The sequence below is a fragment of the Canis aureus genome, chromosome 32, assembly GCF_053574225.1.
Source record: "Canis aureus isolate CA01 chromosome 32, VMU_Caureus_v.1.0, whole genome shotgun sequence".
In the NCBI taxonomy this organism is placed as follows: domain Eukaryota; kingdom Metazoa; phylum Chordata; class Mammalia; order Carnivora; family Canidae; genus Canis; species Canis aureus.
This window is the reverse complement of record NC_135642.1, coordinates 35417550-35433938: the sequence shown is the minus strand read 5'-3', so window position 1 is coordinate 35433938 and position 16389 is coordinate 35417550. Positions and strand designations below refer to the sequence as shown.

Here is a 16389-nt window from a genome sequence, read left to right as displayed (position 1 = left end):
TTAAGATCTTATTTTTTTAAGTGATCTCTACACATGGTGTGAGGCTAGAACTTAAAACCCTGAGATCTAGGGATCCCTGGGTGGCACGGGATCCCTGGGTGGCGCAGGGTTTGGCACCTGCCTTTGGCCCAGGGCACGATCCTGGAGACCCTGGATTGAATCCCACATCAGGCTCCCGGTGCATGGAGCCTGCTTCTCCCTCTGCCTATGTCTCTGCCTCTCTCTCTCTGTGACTATCTAAATAAATAAATAAATAAACAAACAAACAAACCTGAGATCTAGAGTTGCGTGCATGGTCCACCAACTGAGCCAGCCAGGGGCCTAGAGAAGGTGGCTTTTTGTGAGACAGACTGGCACAGTAATGGTGCTAAAGTGGCTTTTATCTGTGAAGCCAGGACAGGTGGCCATCTTCATGCCATCAGGCTTGCTGACTTATGCCATCAGGCCATCAGGCTTGCTGACTTCTCTTGTGGATGGGGTGACAAGGATGGTTTGGCTGAAAGGCAGGAAGTTGAGCACGAGAACATAGGGGCTGTGTGGGCAGGCCTCTGGCTGGCTGTGGACTGGCCTAGTGGAGGACTGAAAGAAAAGTTCTTTTTCCAGCAGTAGGAAAAAAAAGTAACAAGTCTTAAACAAGGGCAAGGCCACTGCAACTCCATCCAAGGAGAACTTGGCCAAATAAGAGGGTGGAAAGGGAAGTTTGAGAGAACAGGCTGTACTTACCTGTGCACTCCACCCCACTCCCTGTGCCTTTTCCCCCGCTGGTGTGGGGATAGTAGGGGAGGTTTGAGTCAAACATGGCATAGGAGTTTTAGAGTGGGTAGGTGGACAGAACTAAATCTTATGTGTAAGAAAGCAACTGAAAAGTCAATCTGACATGATGTCAGAGGGGCCAGTGATCCAAATGCCCCAGAGGAGCAGTTAATAAAAATTAAAACTTATTTTGAAAGAACAGATTTGAGACAAGCTAATCAAAAATCAATTCTGGATTTATTAAAAGGAGACTGGCAGTGTGACTTGCAGAGTCACCACTCATGATCTATCCATTTCTGAAAAATCAGTTTCCAAAGGGACCTAACTGCACCTCAATGCAGCTTTAATGATGAGAAAACGTTTTGCGCACTGGTGAACTATCTACCGAATCCCAATGGACTAGAACATTAGGTGACACGGAACATTAGATATTAATGTTAAAAAGAAGGTAAAGCATTCACAAAACAGCTCTTTTAATGAAGTAAAAAGAGTATTTCACATTACATAACTGTTAGAAACATCCAGGAGAGCTAGGTCCCTTATCTCCTCCAGGAGTGTGTACAGGCTTCTTCCTTTGGTTTGGCAGTATTTTTGATAATCTTCCTGAATGACGTTTACTTTGACTTCTTGGGCAAGCTGAGCCTCCTCCACAGATCTAGTTACTTCTTTCACTAAATCACTCTTTAACAAGAGGGAGCTCTGTTGAAAAAGTTCTGTATCTGGTATCATGTACGGTTTGTTGCTTATTATTTCAAGCCTGATTGTATCTGAATGGCAGCGAGAGGCCTGTACAGATATTCTCACCTATCACAAAGGAGAAAATGCGTATTACCAAATCACATTCTTGATGTTAGATGTTGAAAGCAATGTTTAATATAAGTATGGACTTACTGTGACATGGTCAAACAAATGGAATGTAACAGATTCCCCTCCTGTTGTGGTAGAGGTGATTTTGTTTTGAAATCGTTGAAGGGATCCTGGTTTCCATTCCGAACGGCTATCTGAGCCGCATGAGATCACTAAACCATCTTTATTTCTGAGATAAGCAGCACCTTTAATCCCAAATCTGAATCGTTGCCAGAAAAAAAATGCAGAGATAATGTATTCTTAGTATACAAATTTTGTATACTTATTAATCAAGAAAGCTAGTCTTCTAGATTAAAAACTTTCCCTCTCATTTACCTCCAAATATTTCACTGAGAAGATGGAAAAATATTTTGCTAAATAAAAGTAAAATCCCTATCAACACTGATGTAGATGTACTAGATGCTAATCTTTTATACTTTTTTTATTTTTATTTTTATTTATTTATTTAATACTTTTTTTTTTTAAAGTAGGCTCCATGCCCAGTGTGGATCCCAACGTGGGGCTTGAACTCACAACCGTACCATCACAACCTGAGCTGAGGTCAAGAGTCAAATGCTTAACTGAGCCACCCTACTTTTATACTTACATAGTGCATTATTCTATTACATTACGTACATCAGTACCCAAATAGTTGTATTTTAGTAGTTTATATGTAATATACTGTTTGTGTTCTACACTTAGTTTAACTATGATTTTTTTTTTTTTTTAAGATTTTATTTGAGAGCATGAGCAGGGTGTGTGGGTATGGGGTGAAGCAGAAGGAAAAGGAGAAGACTCCCTGCTGAGCAGGAAGTCCAACTATATGGGGCTCTATCCCAGGACCCAGAGATCATGACCTGAGCTGAAGGCAGATGCTTAACCAACTGAGCCACTCAGACGCCCCTAGTGTAACTATGATTTCTTAACTATTAACATTAGATGTATTAGATGTAACATACCTTGGTATAAATACAAGCACACCATTTGTTCTAATTGAATATATAACTCCATCAGATATGCAACGCTCCTCATTCTCTGGGTCTTTGTCTTTAAAATACATGCACTGGAAGAGCTCAGTAGATTGCTTCTGAGAATGCTGTGCTGCCTGTAAGAAGCACAATGTGAAGCATGCGGACATTCCTGGGGAAAACACAGAACTCAAACTCCTACAGAAACAATGTCTTTAAAAAGGCAGGCCTCTAGAAAACTATTCATACAAATATTCTTCTCTATTATGAATTAAATCAATTTTGTGGGAACCTAACCATCAAACAATCATTCTCTCAAAAATGTCTTTTAAGAAAACAACCTGTTAAAAACAACAACAACAAAAAAGCCCTGTTTGTTATTTAGAATCCCTTACAGTTCATTCAGGTAGAGGAGAATATCCATATCCATGCCTCACCTTTATTTTCAAGGCTGTCCTACCACAAATCCTGCTGCTCTAAGTATAAATTAGTACTGCTATTCTGGAGGGCAATTTAGTAATATGTATCAAAGTTTTATTTATGCAGCAATTAATTACTGCCAGGAATATATCCAGGCAACAATCTGAGAAGTCTGTAGAAGTGTATATACAAGGAGGGGTATAAACTGAATTGCCTAGAACAGTACTGCCCAACGGACCTTTCTGCAATGATGGAAATGCTCTATAGATCTAGGTGGCCCCAAAGGGAGCCACTAGCCACATACATCTACTGAGAATGTGAAACGTGGCTAGTGCAACTGAGGAACTGAGCTTTTAATCTAATTTTTAAGAATTTAAATAGCCTACATAGCTAGTGGCTATAATACTGCGTAGCAGTGAACTAGCATACAGGATACAAAAATTATATTACACATTTAGGTAGTTTCCAATTTTTCCTGTATCACCAAATGCCCTTATTCTATGCTGTACAATAATGTAGCCACTAGCAAACAACAGGAATTAAAATACAGAGCAGCTTTTAAAACAAAGATGTAATTACTCTAAAGTGGTGTTGTCAGTAACAGATATGTCAGGTGCAAAAGAGTTCAGAGAGCAGGTATGGTGCCATATTTGTTAAAATAAAGCATCGTCTAGAAGGGTGAATAATGGCTATCTCTGGGTGGTAAGATAATAATTTGATCTTTTATGTTTCTACATTTTGGGAAAAACATCTAACTCATGGTTAAATCTCCTAAACCCACATTAAGTGACTTCATAATATTTATAAATGTATTGAGAGCTAGACAAGAAACTTTACAGTTTTTCATGTTATCTCAATGGTTAGAATAATGCTAGAATTTAATTCACTAGAATATATGGTACTTTTTTCTACCATACAAAAAAGCTGATATATTCTCTTAGGAAAAGAGATGATGGATAAGAGAATTTAAAATCCCTTCTTACTCGGTTTCTGTTGTTGATATGTCTGCATAATTCCTCAAGATCTTTGTTGCTTAACAAATTGTCCTTAATTTCCATTTTCTTATCTTTTGAAATGGCTGCCATTAATAATCGGTGTACTACGATATCTGAATATCTTCTTATTGGAGATGTAAAGTGGGTATATTTATCTAATGCAAGGCCTTCAAAAAGAAACCAAAAGATGGAAATCAACAAAAAAATACACTTTGTTAAACAACCTGCTCAAGGTTATGGCCACACAAAAGAAAATGCTATCATTCACCATAATGATGGAACTCTTCCTCCGCACATGACCCCGTGGAGAAATACAGTGCATTAGACATGGCCTGTGTGGCCATGGATCGCAGCAACCTGTTTACAATGGGATCGTTGGGGTCATTTGCATTATCCAGAGAATCAGCCAGTGTTTTATTGGACCTGACAAAAAAAAAAAAAAAGAAAAGAAAAACAGGAAAATATTAGTCCCCAGCAACAATTTGCAAGTCAATGCGCTCAGAGGGAAATCTTTCACTCATCACTCTGAAGAAATTTTATTTTGGATATGTTTTAGAAGCAACTCTTTTCAACTACAGAAATCTAGTTTGCTTTTGAGATTTAAACAAAGTAAGTGGGGGCGCCTGGGTGGCTCAGTGGTTGAGCAGCTGCCTCTGGCTCAGGTCGTGATCCTGGGGTCCAGGGATTCAGTTCTGCATTGGGCTCCCTGCAGGGAGTGTCTCTGTGTGTCTCTCATGAATACATAAATAAAAATCTTAAAAAAAAAAAAAAAAAAACAAGGAAGAACCTTTATACACCTAACAGCATAGCTTTGAAATAAATAAATAAAATCTTAAAAAAAAATAAAGTGTATCAATTTAAATACATTTCTGAAGTATGTACTGATACCTATGTGGTTAACATCCAGCATATAGTAGGTGGTCAAATACTTGAAATAAAGTATTGAAATAAATAGGATTACTTGGTGTTTGCCTGTAGGGTTATGAATTTAAACCAAGGGAAACAGGTTCCTTACTTCTGCATTACAAATTGTAGATCAAAACTATGCCTAAATAAACTCACTTTAATTTTAATCTCTATACCTACATTATGGTAAATGAAGAGAGCCAAGAAGCTTTCTATTTTTGGTCAAAGATCTGACTGTCACATTTTAAGAACTACTGCAAGATAAATAAGTGTGCAGCACTCCTGCCATTGCTCTGCCCCCTCAGAGGAGTTACCGTGTATCTATGAAGAAGCCTTTGGCTTTAGCACATTCTCGCAGTTCAGAAAAAAATTCCTGGTGTGGAGGAGGGTGTTGGCGCAGCAAGGCCTGATGAGGGAAGCTTTCCCAGATTTTCCGGGCTACCCAGTGGTTGGCCAGGATCATGCACTCAGCCACGGTCTCATGGACTTCCAGGGGCTGCTTGGGGATGAGGTCATGGATGTTCTTTTTTTCATCCAGCTGAACACGAACCTCTACCCCCTCCAGCTCCAGGGCACCACAACGGTCTCGCTTAGCTCGGATGTGACGCGCTATGTCCGTCAACTTTCCAAGGGCCCACACTAGCTCCTCTAGCTTGGCTTGTCTGCTCTTCGTGTCCAGGTTTTTGAGTTCTGGAATATCCTCAACCACGGTGACGTTTCCATCCAGCAGTTCCTGGGCCGCTTCATAAAACAGTTTGTAGGCTGATCGGATGATGGTTCTGCCGAACCACACGTTCTTAATTTCATAGGAGGTTCTATCCAACTCCCAGATCACACTTACAGCATACCTACAAAACCAGTAATGCTGGCATTATCACTCCATTCTTCCATTTTTGAAGCAAGGAGAACTAGACCCTACATGTGACTTAAAAGAAATGACAATGCTACAGGTTTCTGGACCAATGTCTCAATCCAAACATTCCACTATTTACTACAAAACTATTTAAAATTAGGGATCCCTGGGTGGTTCAGCGGTTTAGCACCACCTCCGGCCCAGGGCGTGGTCCTGGGGTCCCCGGATCGAGTCCCACGTCGGGCTCCCTGCTTGGGGCCTGCTTCTCCCTCTGCCTGTGTCTCTACCTCTCTCTCTCTCTCTCTCTCTCTTCTCATGAATAAATAAAATCTTAAAAAAAAAACTATTTAAAATTAAAACCAACTTTAGGTTCTGCTGAGCTCTGAGCAAATCTGAAAGGAGTTCACATGTAATGTCACACAGGCTATCTTACAGTTCTCCTGTTTAGTTAGACTAGCATAGCACTGAGAGAGCCACGTCTGGTGGGCTCTTTAGTAAAGTAGAAGAAAGCAAGCCTTTCAAATCCTATAGAGTAACACTGAATTATCATATCGCTCTCGACGGTAGTTAATTAGCAAAAAAGTGTATTTAGTAAAGAACCACTTTGCCACCAAATCACTGTTTAAAAACATACGCAACATTAGCAACTTGTATAAAAAAACAAAAGGTTAATTTTCCTAATATGTAAAGAGTTCTTATAAATCAATTACAGAAATGGAGAACTCAAAAAAAAAATGGGAAAGGAACATGAAACAGTTCACAGAAAAGGATACATACATAAATGACTGTTAAACATACACAAAAATGCTTAACCTTATTCATAAAAGGAAAAATGCAAATTAAAACCACCTAAGTAAGATACCATTTTCATCTCAAATTGGCAAAGATAAAAAATGCAACATGTGTTGGCAAGACTTTTGGAGAAAGCATTCTCACACATTGATGGTGGGACTGTAATTGGTGTAACCCTTATGGAGGGCAATTTGATTACATCTATCTAAACACAAATGCATTTATCCTTTGACACAGAAATTCCACTTCTAGGAATTCATCCTCTAAGCATACTATACTTTTAAACATGTGCAATGACCTATGTTCCATGTAATTCGGTGTAGTTTTGTTTGTAATAGCACAAGTCTGAAAATAATCTAAATTTCCATAGATAAGCAACTGTTAACGTGGAATAGTCTCCACACTGTATTGGTTTTTTTTTTTTTTTTTTTAATTTTTTTTTTAATTTTTATTTATTTATGATAGTCACAGAGAGAGAGAGAGAGAGAGAGAGAGAGGCAGAGACACAGGCAGAGGGAGAAGCAGGCTCCATGCACCAGGAGCCCGACGTGGGACTCGATCCCGGGTCTCCAGGATCGCACCCTGAGCCAAAGGAGTTTTTTTTTTTTTAATTTTTATTTATTTATGATAGTCACAGAGAGAGAGAGAGGCAGAGACACAGGCAGAGGGAGAAGCAGGCTCCATGCACTGGGAGCCCGACGTGGGATTCGATCCCGGGTCTCCAGGATCGCGCCCTGGGCCAAAGGCAGGCGCCAAACCACTGTGCCACCCAGGGATCCCTCCACACTGTATTGTTAAGAGAAATAAAAAAGCTGCTGAAAGCATGCACGCGCACACACGCATATATATATTATATAAAATGTCACCAGTTGTGTATGAAACAGAGACCATATGTCCATTTGTGTGTATATACATTATATCTAGAAAAATACATGAGATATTGGTAACTGGGGCCAAGTGATAGGAGGGGAGCCTTTCATTAAATATTTTTTAGAATCTATGAATTTTGGACTATATAGTCTTATTACATATTCAAAGGTAGATATAAATGTTAACTACAACAAATAAAGAACTCCCCAAGTTCATGATCCTCATGCAAAATAGCCTCAACCAGGGAATCCACGTGCATAATGTCCTATGCATTTGTTCCCAGACTTTAGCTGAGTTTAAAAAGCCAACAGAGGGAGAAGCATCCTCATAGCTAGACAGAAAAGACAAGAAGAAAAGGGAGAGCTAAAGAAATAAAGTGGCCTACAAATAAGTGGCACAGAGGGTCCGGGGCTGGGGGGTGGGGGCGGTGGAAACAAGGGTGGGGAGCAAGGGGTAGAGTGTATTCAAAAGAAGAGGAGAAAGAGGCTAGAAGCAAGAGCGCTAGGCATCACAGAAAAGCCAAGACAGTCTGGTGCTAAAAAAAAAAAAAAAGTCAGGAACAAACTCACCTATCAACGCCTCCCAGGAGGGAGCACAGATCAGCGCTGAGGATGGAGGGCAGCATGTCATAGCGACGGTCTGCTAAATAGTACGTGGTGGCCCTGTGAATGACACATACGCAGGTGCGTGACCTTCAGCAGCGAGAAGCAGAAGTGCTGACTGCAGGGGCTGCAGGGAGGGAATTGGCCAAGTCCTCAGTGCAGATCCCCCAAGGCTGCTACTTTTTCATAAAGTGCAGCAGACTGGGTAATCAAGCTATTCCCAGGTTCCCACTTTTCTAAGGGAGACTGCCTTGGGCTGAATACTCTTCCACTGACATAAAAAGGAAAGAAAAAATGACATGAATCTTCATTGTCCAAGAAAAATGAGAGTGTAATGAGCCAGTGTTTATAGAAAATAGCATCCACACGCAGAAAATTCAACTCATGGCGATTTAGAAGGGAAGTCGGTGGAAAGGTTCTGGGAAAGAAAGGAAAGGTAAACTGATCAAGGAGCTATTTCTCTAAAGGCAAAGGGGAAGGAAGTGGACCTCCTCCGTTTTTTTTCTCTAGGAGGGATTTTTTTCTCTGGGCAGAGTTGCACAAAAAACTGAAAGCCCTGTTTTGCAAATCTGAAACGAGGGAGTTATGGAACAGGTTCGCATCACAGGGCTGCTGTCAGATGGCATCATCACCTGGTTCTAGCTTCGGTGTCGATGTAGGAACTTGGCGGCACGAAGTGCGTCACGTCTGCAATATGGACCCCAAGCTCCAAGCTGCCATTAGCTAAGGTCCTGACCGAGAGCGTGTCGTCCACATCTTCGCAGCCTTTCGGGTCAATGCTGAACACCAGATGGGTTTCTCTCAAGTCTTTACGTTCTCGTTCCTCTTCAGGACTCACCTTCCAGGGGTTTCCAGGAGTATTGACTGGCATCTCGCACATCTGCACAAGAATCAGACATTCAGTTCTCACATCACAAGCTGCCTAAGGAAAATCTGCTCCCGAATATTCTCACTGCAGCCTTGTGGAAATCCCATTCATTCCCCAGTATCTTTTTGCAATTAACCTATATTTGCTTCTTTCTTTTTATAAATTTTTTTTAAATTTTTATTTATTTATGATAGTCACAGAGAGAGAGAGAGAGAGAGAGAGAGAGAGGCAGAGACACAGGCAGAGGGAGAAGCAGGCTCCATGCACCGGGAGCCTGACGTGGGATTCGATCCCGGGTCTCCAGGATCGCGCCCTGGGCCAAAGGCAGGCGCCAAACCGCTGCGCCACCCAGGGATCCCTATTTGCTTCTTTCCATCAGTAATTATTGCTTAGGTGCCTAACGTGTGTCAGGAATGGTGCTAGGCTCTGGAAAGGTCAGGAGCCCAGAAGAAGAGTGTCCCCTGCCCCTGAAGACCCTTACAGTCTGGCAGGAAACACGCTAGTTCCCAACAGCTTCTTTTGTTATGGAGGCCAGAGCAAAGATGAAGGGTGGCTCATAAAGAGCACAACCTCTACCCCATTTTCAAATGATCCACTTGTTTAAATGTAGTTGAGCTTTTAATTCAAGTCAAGCCCTGAAAAAAAAAAAAAATCAACATGTCCCAAGTACTAAGAGAGAGTTCCTTAAAGATAATTTGAGCAGGACCAATCTAGGGCACTTTCTATTATTATCTGTTTAGGCCATCAATTTACAGTTAAGTAGGCTAAATGGGAAGAGAAAATTCTAGTCCTGGGAAGTCTAATCCATGCTTTATTTTATTCTAACATTTTCACTAAGAGCTGTCAAAACAAGTCAACAAATAATTTCCAGAAACTAATGTTAAACATAAAAATTTAATGTAAAATTTTCTAAAATATTTTTCTCTTATAGCTACTGTTCTGTCAAAAACTATAATGAAAATAAGAACACCCATACACTCTTGATGGCAATGCAAACTGGTCCAATTTTTCGGGAGAACAATCTGCCGATACATAATAAAAGCCACTTAAATTTTTTATGCCCTTTGACTTGGTAATCTTACTTTAAGGATTACATCCCAAGAAAAATGATGGAAAAGGGGGGTGGGGGAAGCACTGTTTATAAAAATGTGTGAAGTAGCATTTCTTACACTAGTGAAAAATTAAACAGTCCAATGCCCAGCAACTGAGGAATACTTAAACCAAGCAGAGTACATTGATAGGCAATAATTTACCATAACTACGAAGATGTCGCTATACCAATATATAGAAATAATTTTACATGAAAGAATCAGAACAGGAAATAGCATGGGGACACTATAGGTATATTGTGCAAGAATAATAAACAAGATTTATGAGCATTTTACAAGATCACAAAGTGATGGAAATAGCTAATGTTTTATGTTTATTGAACTTGTATTTTCTGAAGAGGTTACAAAAACTATTTCATGAGCATGATTTTTTGACCCGGGGGTCAGAGATGTATAGAACCCCAAAAGCTGCTCCCTGCGGCTCTGTGCAGGCCTCTGGGTGAGTGATTAGGACAGGGAGTGGAGCCCAGTAGGGTCTGTAACTAGGCACTCTTGCAGCTGCCGGGGATGGATGTGTACTGACAATAAGACACTGACATATCATTTTTAAGCACAGTTGGAAAATGTAAAAATTTGAGAGCTTGTGAGGCTCTCGGAAACTAACTATGCACTTGGTGCTGACTTCAATCTGGTCCAAACCCAGAATAGAGAGGAGTGAGATTCTTCTATTATCTGTGGCTTTAGTGAGTAGTTACACAGTACAGAGGTTTTTCTTCTTAATCATGAAACAAATAACAAATGCAAAGAGAAACTGTACAGGATGTCTTTAACCAGACCAAAGGACTCTGGGAAAGCACACCTGAGCTTCGGAGAAAGGGACAACTGAAATACTGTTTTCCACCAAGATGGTTGCAATTTCTCCTTCTAGGTCCCCGATTCTTCCTAAAACGCGCACAAAATGTCCATTCGGATACACGGATGTCGATTCCCAGGAATCGATGCGTACAACCACCCTGAAGTCCTGCACGAAAAGAGAAAACAAACCCCATCAGCCCGGCACCAGGAATTAAGTGGGTCAATGAGAAGCACCAGACAAGACAAACAGCATCAAGCTCCAAAAAGAGTGGCCAGTTTAATGGTGGGTTTTGGTTTTTGTTTTGGTTCTTGCTGTTTTACTAAATTGCCAGATGGTTATGTAACTGCTTGGCCTGGGGCTTTAGCAGGAGGCAAGAGCTCTCCACATCACAGAAGAAGGCTGGAAATTTTAGTCTCTTAAAGAAAGCCAACTGTAACCCATTCTAGTTAACATTTGCAACACAAAGGAACACCCCATCGTGCATAGTACAAAGTCATTTTCAAAACACAAATCTCAATTTTGCCAGTGCAGGAGTGACTTTCTACTTTCTTGGAAGTTACTTTCTTATTTTTAAGGACATCTTTTGATGGGGAAGGAGGGGTCAGTGTGAAATAAACCTCACTGCCCCCAAATTCCAGTAAATCATGGGTATGGAAGGCAATGGTCGAAGCTGGCCTCCGAGAGCCTGCGGAAGGCCTCAAAAGATGTAAAGGGTGCACAATGACCCAGTTATTGGCTCGGTGCACAACAACACAGTTATTGGCTCGGGACATCCTGCTACAAGGTCTCATTTACAAACTGTAAAGCATCAGGCAAATCAAATTAGGTCATGCCTGTACTCTTCGACACCAGAAAGGTTAACTTCTAACTTCCTTGTTTATGTCTTCTGTCCAGTGTTATATCCTTTTATGGATAATCGATTCGGTGAAGTACCACTATATCATCCCTACAGGGCAGAGTGATCGTATTTCTATATCGCTGGCTGGAAGAAAGCTTGTTAGTGTTGGCAAAGCATATCTATTGAAAGTTTCTGTGTTGGACAGCTGGATAATGTATGTACTCTGTAGTTGTCCTACACAGCTCTTTCTAGGACAGTTTCTCTCTGGCCTTCATTTATTAACCAAGGACTACTTAACAGATGGTTCTATATATTTAGAATTTTCATTTGTGCTGCTGAAGTGAGCACTATATATTTAGAATTTTTAAAAAACAGGATCTCGAAATGCCAGATGCCATCAATAATTCACCCCTTCTTATGCAAAGGAACTAACAATGTTTTCTGGGATAGCGCAAGAGCTGCCAAAGGCAGGAGGAAAACCGGGAGAAGTACGACGTCAGCTACCTGGAGGGCTTCTGCTTGCTGAGTGCTAATTCGGATTTTGGGAATTCTGTAATCCCAAGGTGTAACGAGGATTTTCTGAGCATTTTTGCCCTGAGACTGGACCTCTTCTTTGGATGGAAATGTCACCACATAATCCCGCCAGTTCTTCTGAAGGATGCCCACCACTCTGCCTTTGGGAAAACAAAACAAAGTAAGGCCTTAGCTGGTGAGATGTTACCTCTCTGGACGCTAACTGGTTCACCAGTGAGGAAGAAAACAGGAAAACACAACGTCCTATTTGTATCAAGCACATCCATACAAGTTGACAGATGCTTAAACATTTGCCTTCCTAGCATTTTACTATTAAGATGGTTAATCTTCTGAAAGAGAGATAATTTTTTTAAATAACATCATCAGTTTGCCCTTTCTGCCGTGGGGTCTGACGTGACACTTAGGATCCATTAGTCCCATTAGTCCCACACTCTCTTTTGCCCTCTCCTTATCAATTTCAGGTTTTGGTGCATTGGGAAAAGCCAGTGATTTCATTTTTTTTTTTTTAAACTCATGCACTCTCCTGTGCAATTTCACTGTCTTCCTTGCATTTTCCCACCAGCCAAGATCATTTGAGCCACCACTGCATACGGTGAAGTATGCAAACCGTTAAATCTCATATACAACACTTGCCAGCATCACTGACCAGGTCAAGAAAATAAGCCAAACTCTAATAGTTAAAAGGGCTATCTTTTCACAAATATTATGAGGCCCTGTTCTAGGTGCAGGGAATGTAGCAGTATCAGAACAGACAAAGTCCTTGATTTTCTAGAGTGGATATTCTAGTCTGGACACCTGGAGGGAAAAAGACAATAAAAAAAAAAATACATGGAAGGTGGTGATTTTTGCCAAGAAAGATACAAAGCAGGTAAGGTGACCCAGAGTGATACAGGGCCAGCACTGGCAGCTATTTTCAATGAAGTGACAATCTGAGCAGAGACTTGAAGTGAGGGAGGTTGGTGTGAGGAGGTTTGGGGAAAGCTCATTTTCAGTGGCAGAGGGCAAGATGGTCAATGCGGCAGGAGGACAGTGATGATGAAGACAGTGACAGAAGGCAGCCCGAGCCGGCAAGACTCTAGGCCACAGTAAAGACTCTGGGTGTTATTCTTAGAGAAATAGGAGGCAGCCACTGGAGAACTTTGAGCAGAGATATGACAGGACCCAAAGACCTTTGAAAGGACCCCTGTGGCTGGCTCCTGTGTGGAGCAAAGGCCACTGGGAGTAGGGGCAGGAGCAGGAGACCACTGGGTGAGGAGGTGGCTGGGATAATCATGTCAAGGGGTTCTAGTGGACCACGTCAGGACAGGAGCAGTGGAGCAGGGGACCCGCCACATTCAGGCCACACAAGAAGGCAGAGCTGCCAGGACTCGCTGATGAGTGAGAGAAAAAGGCAAGGGCAATCTCAGGGGCTTTGGGTTGACCAAGTGTAGAAAGAACCTGCCATTTATTGAGAGGAGGAATACTCGGGGAGGAGCAGGTTTGGGGGCAGAAGTCAGGAGTTTGTTATTAGGCTTGTTGTTTGTTATTAGGCTTATTGTTATTAGTTTGTTAAAAGGGAGGTGCCCACTGGACATTCAGGGGCAGATCCAGGGAGACAAGTGAGGAGACGACCCTGGAGGCTGGGAAGGGGGGCTGGGCCGGAGCAACAGAGTGAGAGGACTGAAGGAGACTCAGCGAGGAGCCCAGGCATATGCCAGAGGCCTAGAAGATTGGAAGCTCTAGCAAAGGGACCGAGAAGGAGCCTCAGCAGGGGAGCCGAAGCACCCAGAAGCCAAAGATGAGGCCGTGATTTGCTGGCCGAAGGCTGCTGAGGGTTACAGGTGCTGAGGGCTGTGGGCAAGGAGGTACCGGTGCCCTTGACAAGAGGTGACAGGTTTCTGCGGGGTGGGGGGCGCCTGCATGTAGTGGCTTCGGGAGACAACGGGCAGAGAAGAAGCAGAGGACGCAGGGCGAGGGGTTCCACTGAGGCTGGCCACACGCCGAGGCGGAGGAAGGGGCAGTAGCTGCAGGGGACCCGGGACCTGAGAGGATTTCTGGTCTTGTTCTGTTCTAGGATGGGGGGTACGACAGCACATTGGGATGCTGAGGAGAAGAACATAAAACTACAGAAAAAGGGAACTAGTAATGGAGGAAAGAAATGATACCGAGCCCCGAGAGCCGTAGTATTTCTGGGTCGTCACAGAGAGGGCGGGGGCACGTCCCACGGGCGCACTGGTGAGTTGGGAGGCCGGCTGGCAGGCTCACCTGTGGGCATGGGCTCACTCGGGGGGTCTCCCGAGGCCTTGTCATCGCTGTCATTCTCACACAGGGCGGCGGTTCTTCCCTTCCATTCATTTTTAGGGAGCAGTTCCACGACTACCACGTCGCCGTGAATGGAGCGGTTTCGAGCCTTCATCCCGTGGATGAGGATGTCACTGACTAAACCTGTGTTTGGGCGGGCACACAGAGACCCCATAAAGCCAGGGGGATGCCACACATCATGAATCTGACGTCTCATCAGCGTCCCTGCAAATAAAAGCTTCCTCCCCCTTCAAAGGTGAAGCCAAACCTCATTCCACAGGTTAGGAATGAGGAAACGCTGTCACCGTGTCCTATGACGTCAGGTGCATGCATGCATGCATTTATTTATTTATTTATTAATTAATTAATTAATTATAGTCACAGAGAGAGAGAGAGGCAGAGACACAGGCAGAGGGAGAAGCAGGCTCCATGCACCGGGAGCCTGATGTGGGATTCGATCCCGGGTCTCCAGGATCGCGCCCTGGGCCAAAGGCAGGCACCAAACCGCTGCGCCACCCAGGGATCCCTCGTCAGGTGCTTTTATAAGGCCTACCTCACCCGTCTCTCATGGTAGGTAATAGGCCCCTGCGTGAGGCTATGTGAGCCCACAGCGTTCCAGGAGGCCACGCAGCCAGGGAGCGGTCGGCAGGCCGAGGAACCACGGACACAGCCAGCTCACGAGCAGCAGCCGGAGAGCCACTGGGTGTTTTCCACCCTGCCATCGAGGCCCTCAGAACTATATTCTATTATGATACAACTTACTTCCACATCTTCTTCATTTTTATCACTTTTACAATTATTCCAGCAAGACCACAAAGGGCAGTGTCTTAAAATCACAGCCAAACTGCCTCAGCAGCAGATCTAGCCCCACCACTCACCAGGTGTGTGAGCTCGGGCAAGTGACTTTGTTTCCCTGTATTACAGTTTCCTCATGTGTAACCTTGTGTATCTTCATGGATAAAAGGTGCAAAATAATGATAGTATCCACGTTAAGTGCTTAGAAAGGTACCTGATGCGTATACAGCAGGTACTCAATAAAATGTAGCTGTTCTCATCTTTAAAAACTGATTGCAATAAAATCAGAAACTATAAACTTCGAGGGGGAAAAAACACCAATCTGTGACCCCCACACACCCAGAGTGGGGATACCTGACATGGCATACATGACGGCAGGGTCAGCTTTGCTTTCTTCACCGTGTAATATCAGAATAAAGATGTAGTACGGAAGTTTACGTAAGGCTTATACTGAACCTGAATCTTTGCAGCTGGCTCCTTGAAGTCGAACGAAAGCTTCTATCTGCGCCCTGTGTTTGTTGACATTCAGGATTCCCTACAATCATAATAAAAATCAATAGAAAAATTTCTTTACTGCCCACTTTGCCTCCAAAGGTACAGTTTTCAAAAAGTATATGAAAATAACCCCAAAATATTCTTTTAAGGTCTGTGATCCCTTCCTTTAGGAAAAATACTCATCACCAAGGTCTCTTTTCTCCAGAGAACACACCATCATTTTGAACTATTCTTGCCTATACCAATAAAGGATGTATTTTACTGAAGTGATGAGTGGTCCTCAAAAAATCTTTTTCCTCAAAATATCCTCCCAGGAATGCTGTAAACTTTACTACCGAGTTGGAAGCATCAGAGTCTCTAGGCATACTCATTTAAGATGCCCATACTTTAGGGGCACCTAGGTGGCTCAGTTGGTTAAATATCCGACTCTTGATTTCATGCTGGGTATGCAGCCTGCTTAAGGTTCTCTCTCTCTACCTATCCCTCCCTAACCCCTACTCCCTTGCTCTCTAAATAAATAATAAATAAATAAAATTAATAATAATAATAATAATACCCACACTTTAGGAGGGACTTTGGCATGCTATTCTCAATGTTTGGCTTGCATGAAAACTGTCTGAGCTGCTTGTCAAAATGTAAAATTCATGATGGAACAGTGCTGTATCTCAA

General features: G+C 42.7%; 1 protein-coding gene across 4 annotated transcripts in view; it reads right to left on the bottom strand.

Annotated features, from left to right (window-relative positions):
* Positions 1-968: 968 nt before the first annotated feature.
* The window catches only part of DIS3L (DIS3 like exosome 3'-5' exoribonuclease), a 33555-nt gene continuing 18134 nt past the window's right edge, over positions 969-16389 (bottom strand). For 2 of the 4 annotated variants that reach the window (XM_077881555.1, XM_077881553.1), the window contains exons 6-17: positions 15682-15760; positions 14395-14574; positions 12121-12290; positions 10782-10943; positions 8638-8885; positions 7973-8065; positions 5203-5736; positions 4251-4405; positions 3971-4149; positions 2559-2704; positions 1645-1819; positions 969-1557 (exon numbers count right to left, since the gene is read on the bottom strand). In XM_077881555.1, coding sequence (XP_077737681.1) covers positions 1249-1557; positions 1645-1819; positions 2559-2704; positions 3971-4149; positions 4251-4405; positions 5203-5736; positions 7973-8065; positions 8638-8885; positions 10782-10943; positions 12121-12290; positions 14395-14574; positions 15682-15760 — 2430 coding nt within the window. In that variant the 3' untranslated portion in view covers positions 969-1248. Of the gene's footprint in view, positions 1558-1644; positions 1820-2558; positions 2705-3970; positions 4150-4250; positions 4406-5202; positions 5737-7972; positions 8066-8637; positions 8886-10781; positions 10944-12120; positions 12291-14394; positions 14575-15681; positions 15761-16389 lie in introns of those variants that run through there. The other 2 variants (XM_077881556.1, XM_077881557.1) reach the window with 2 other exon arrangements.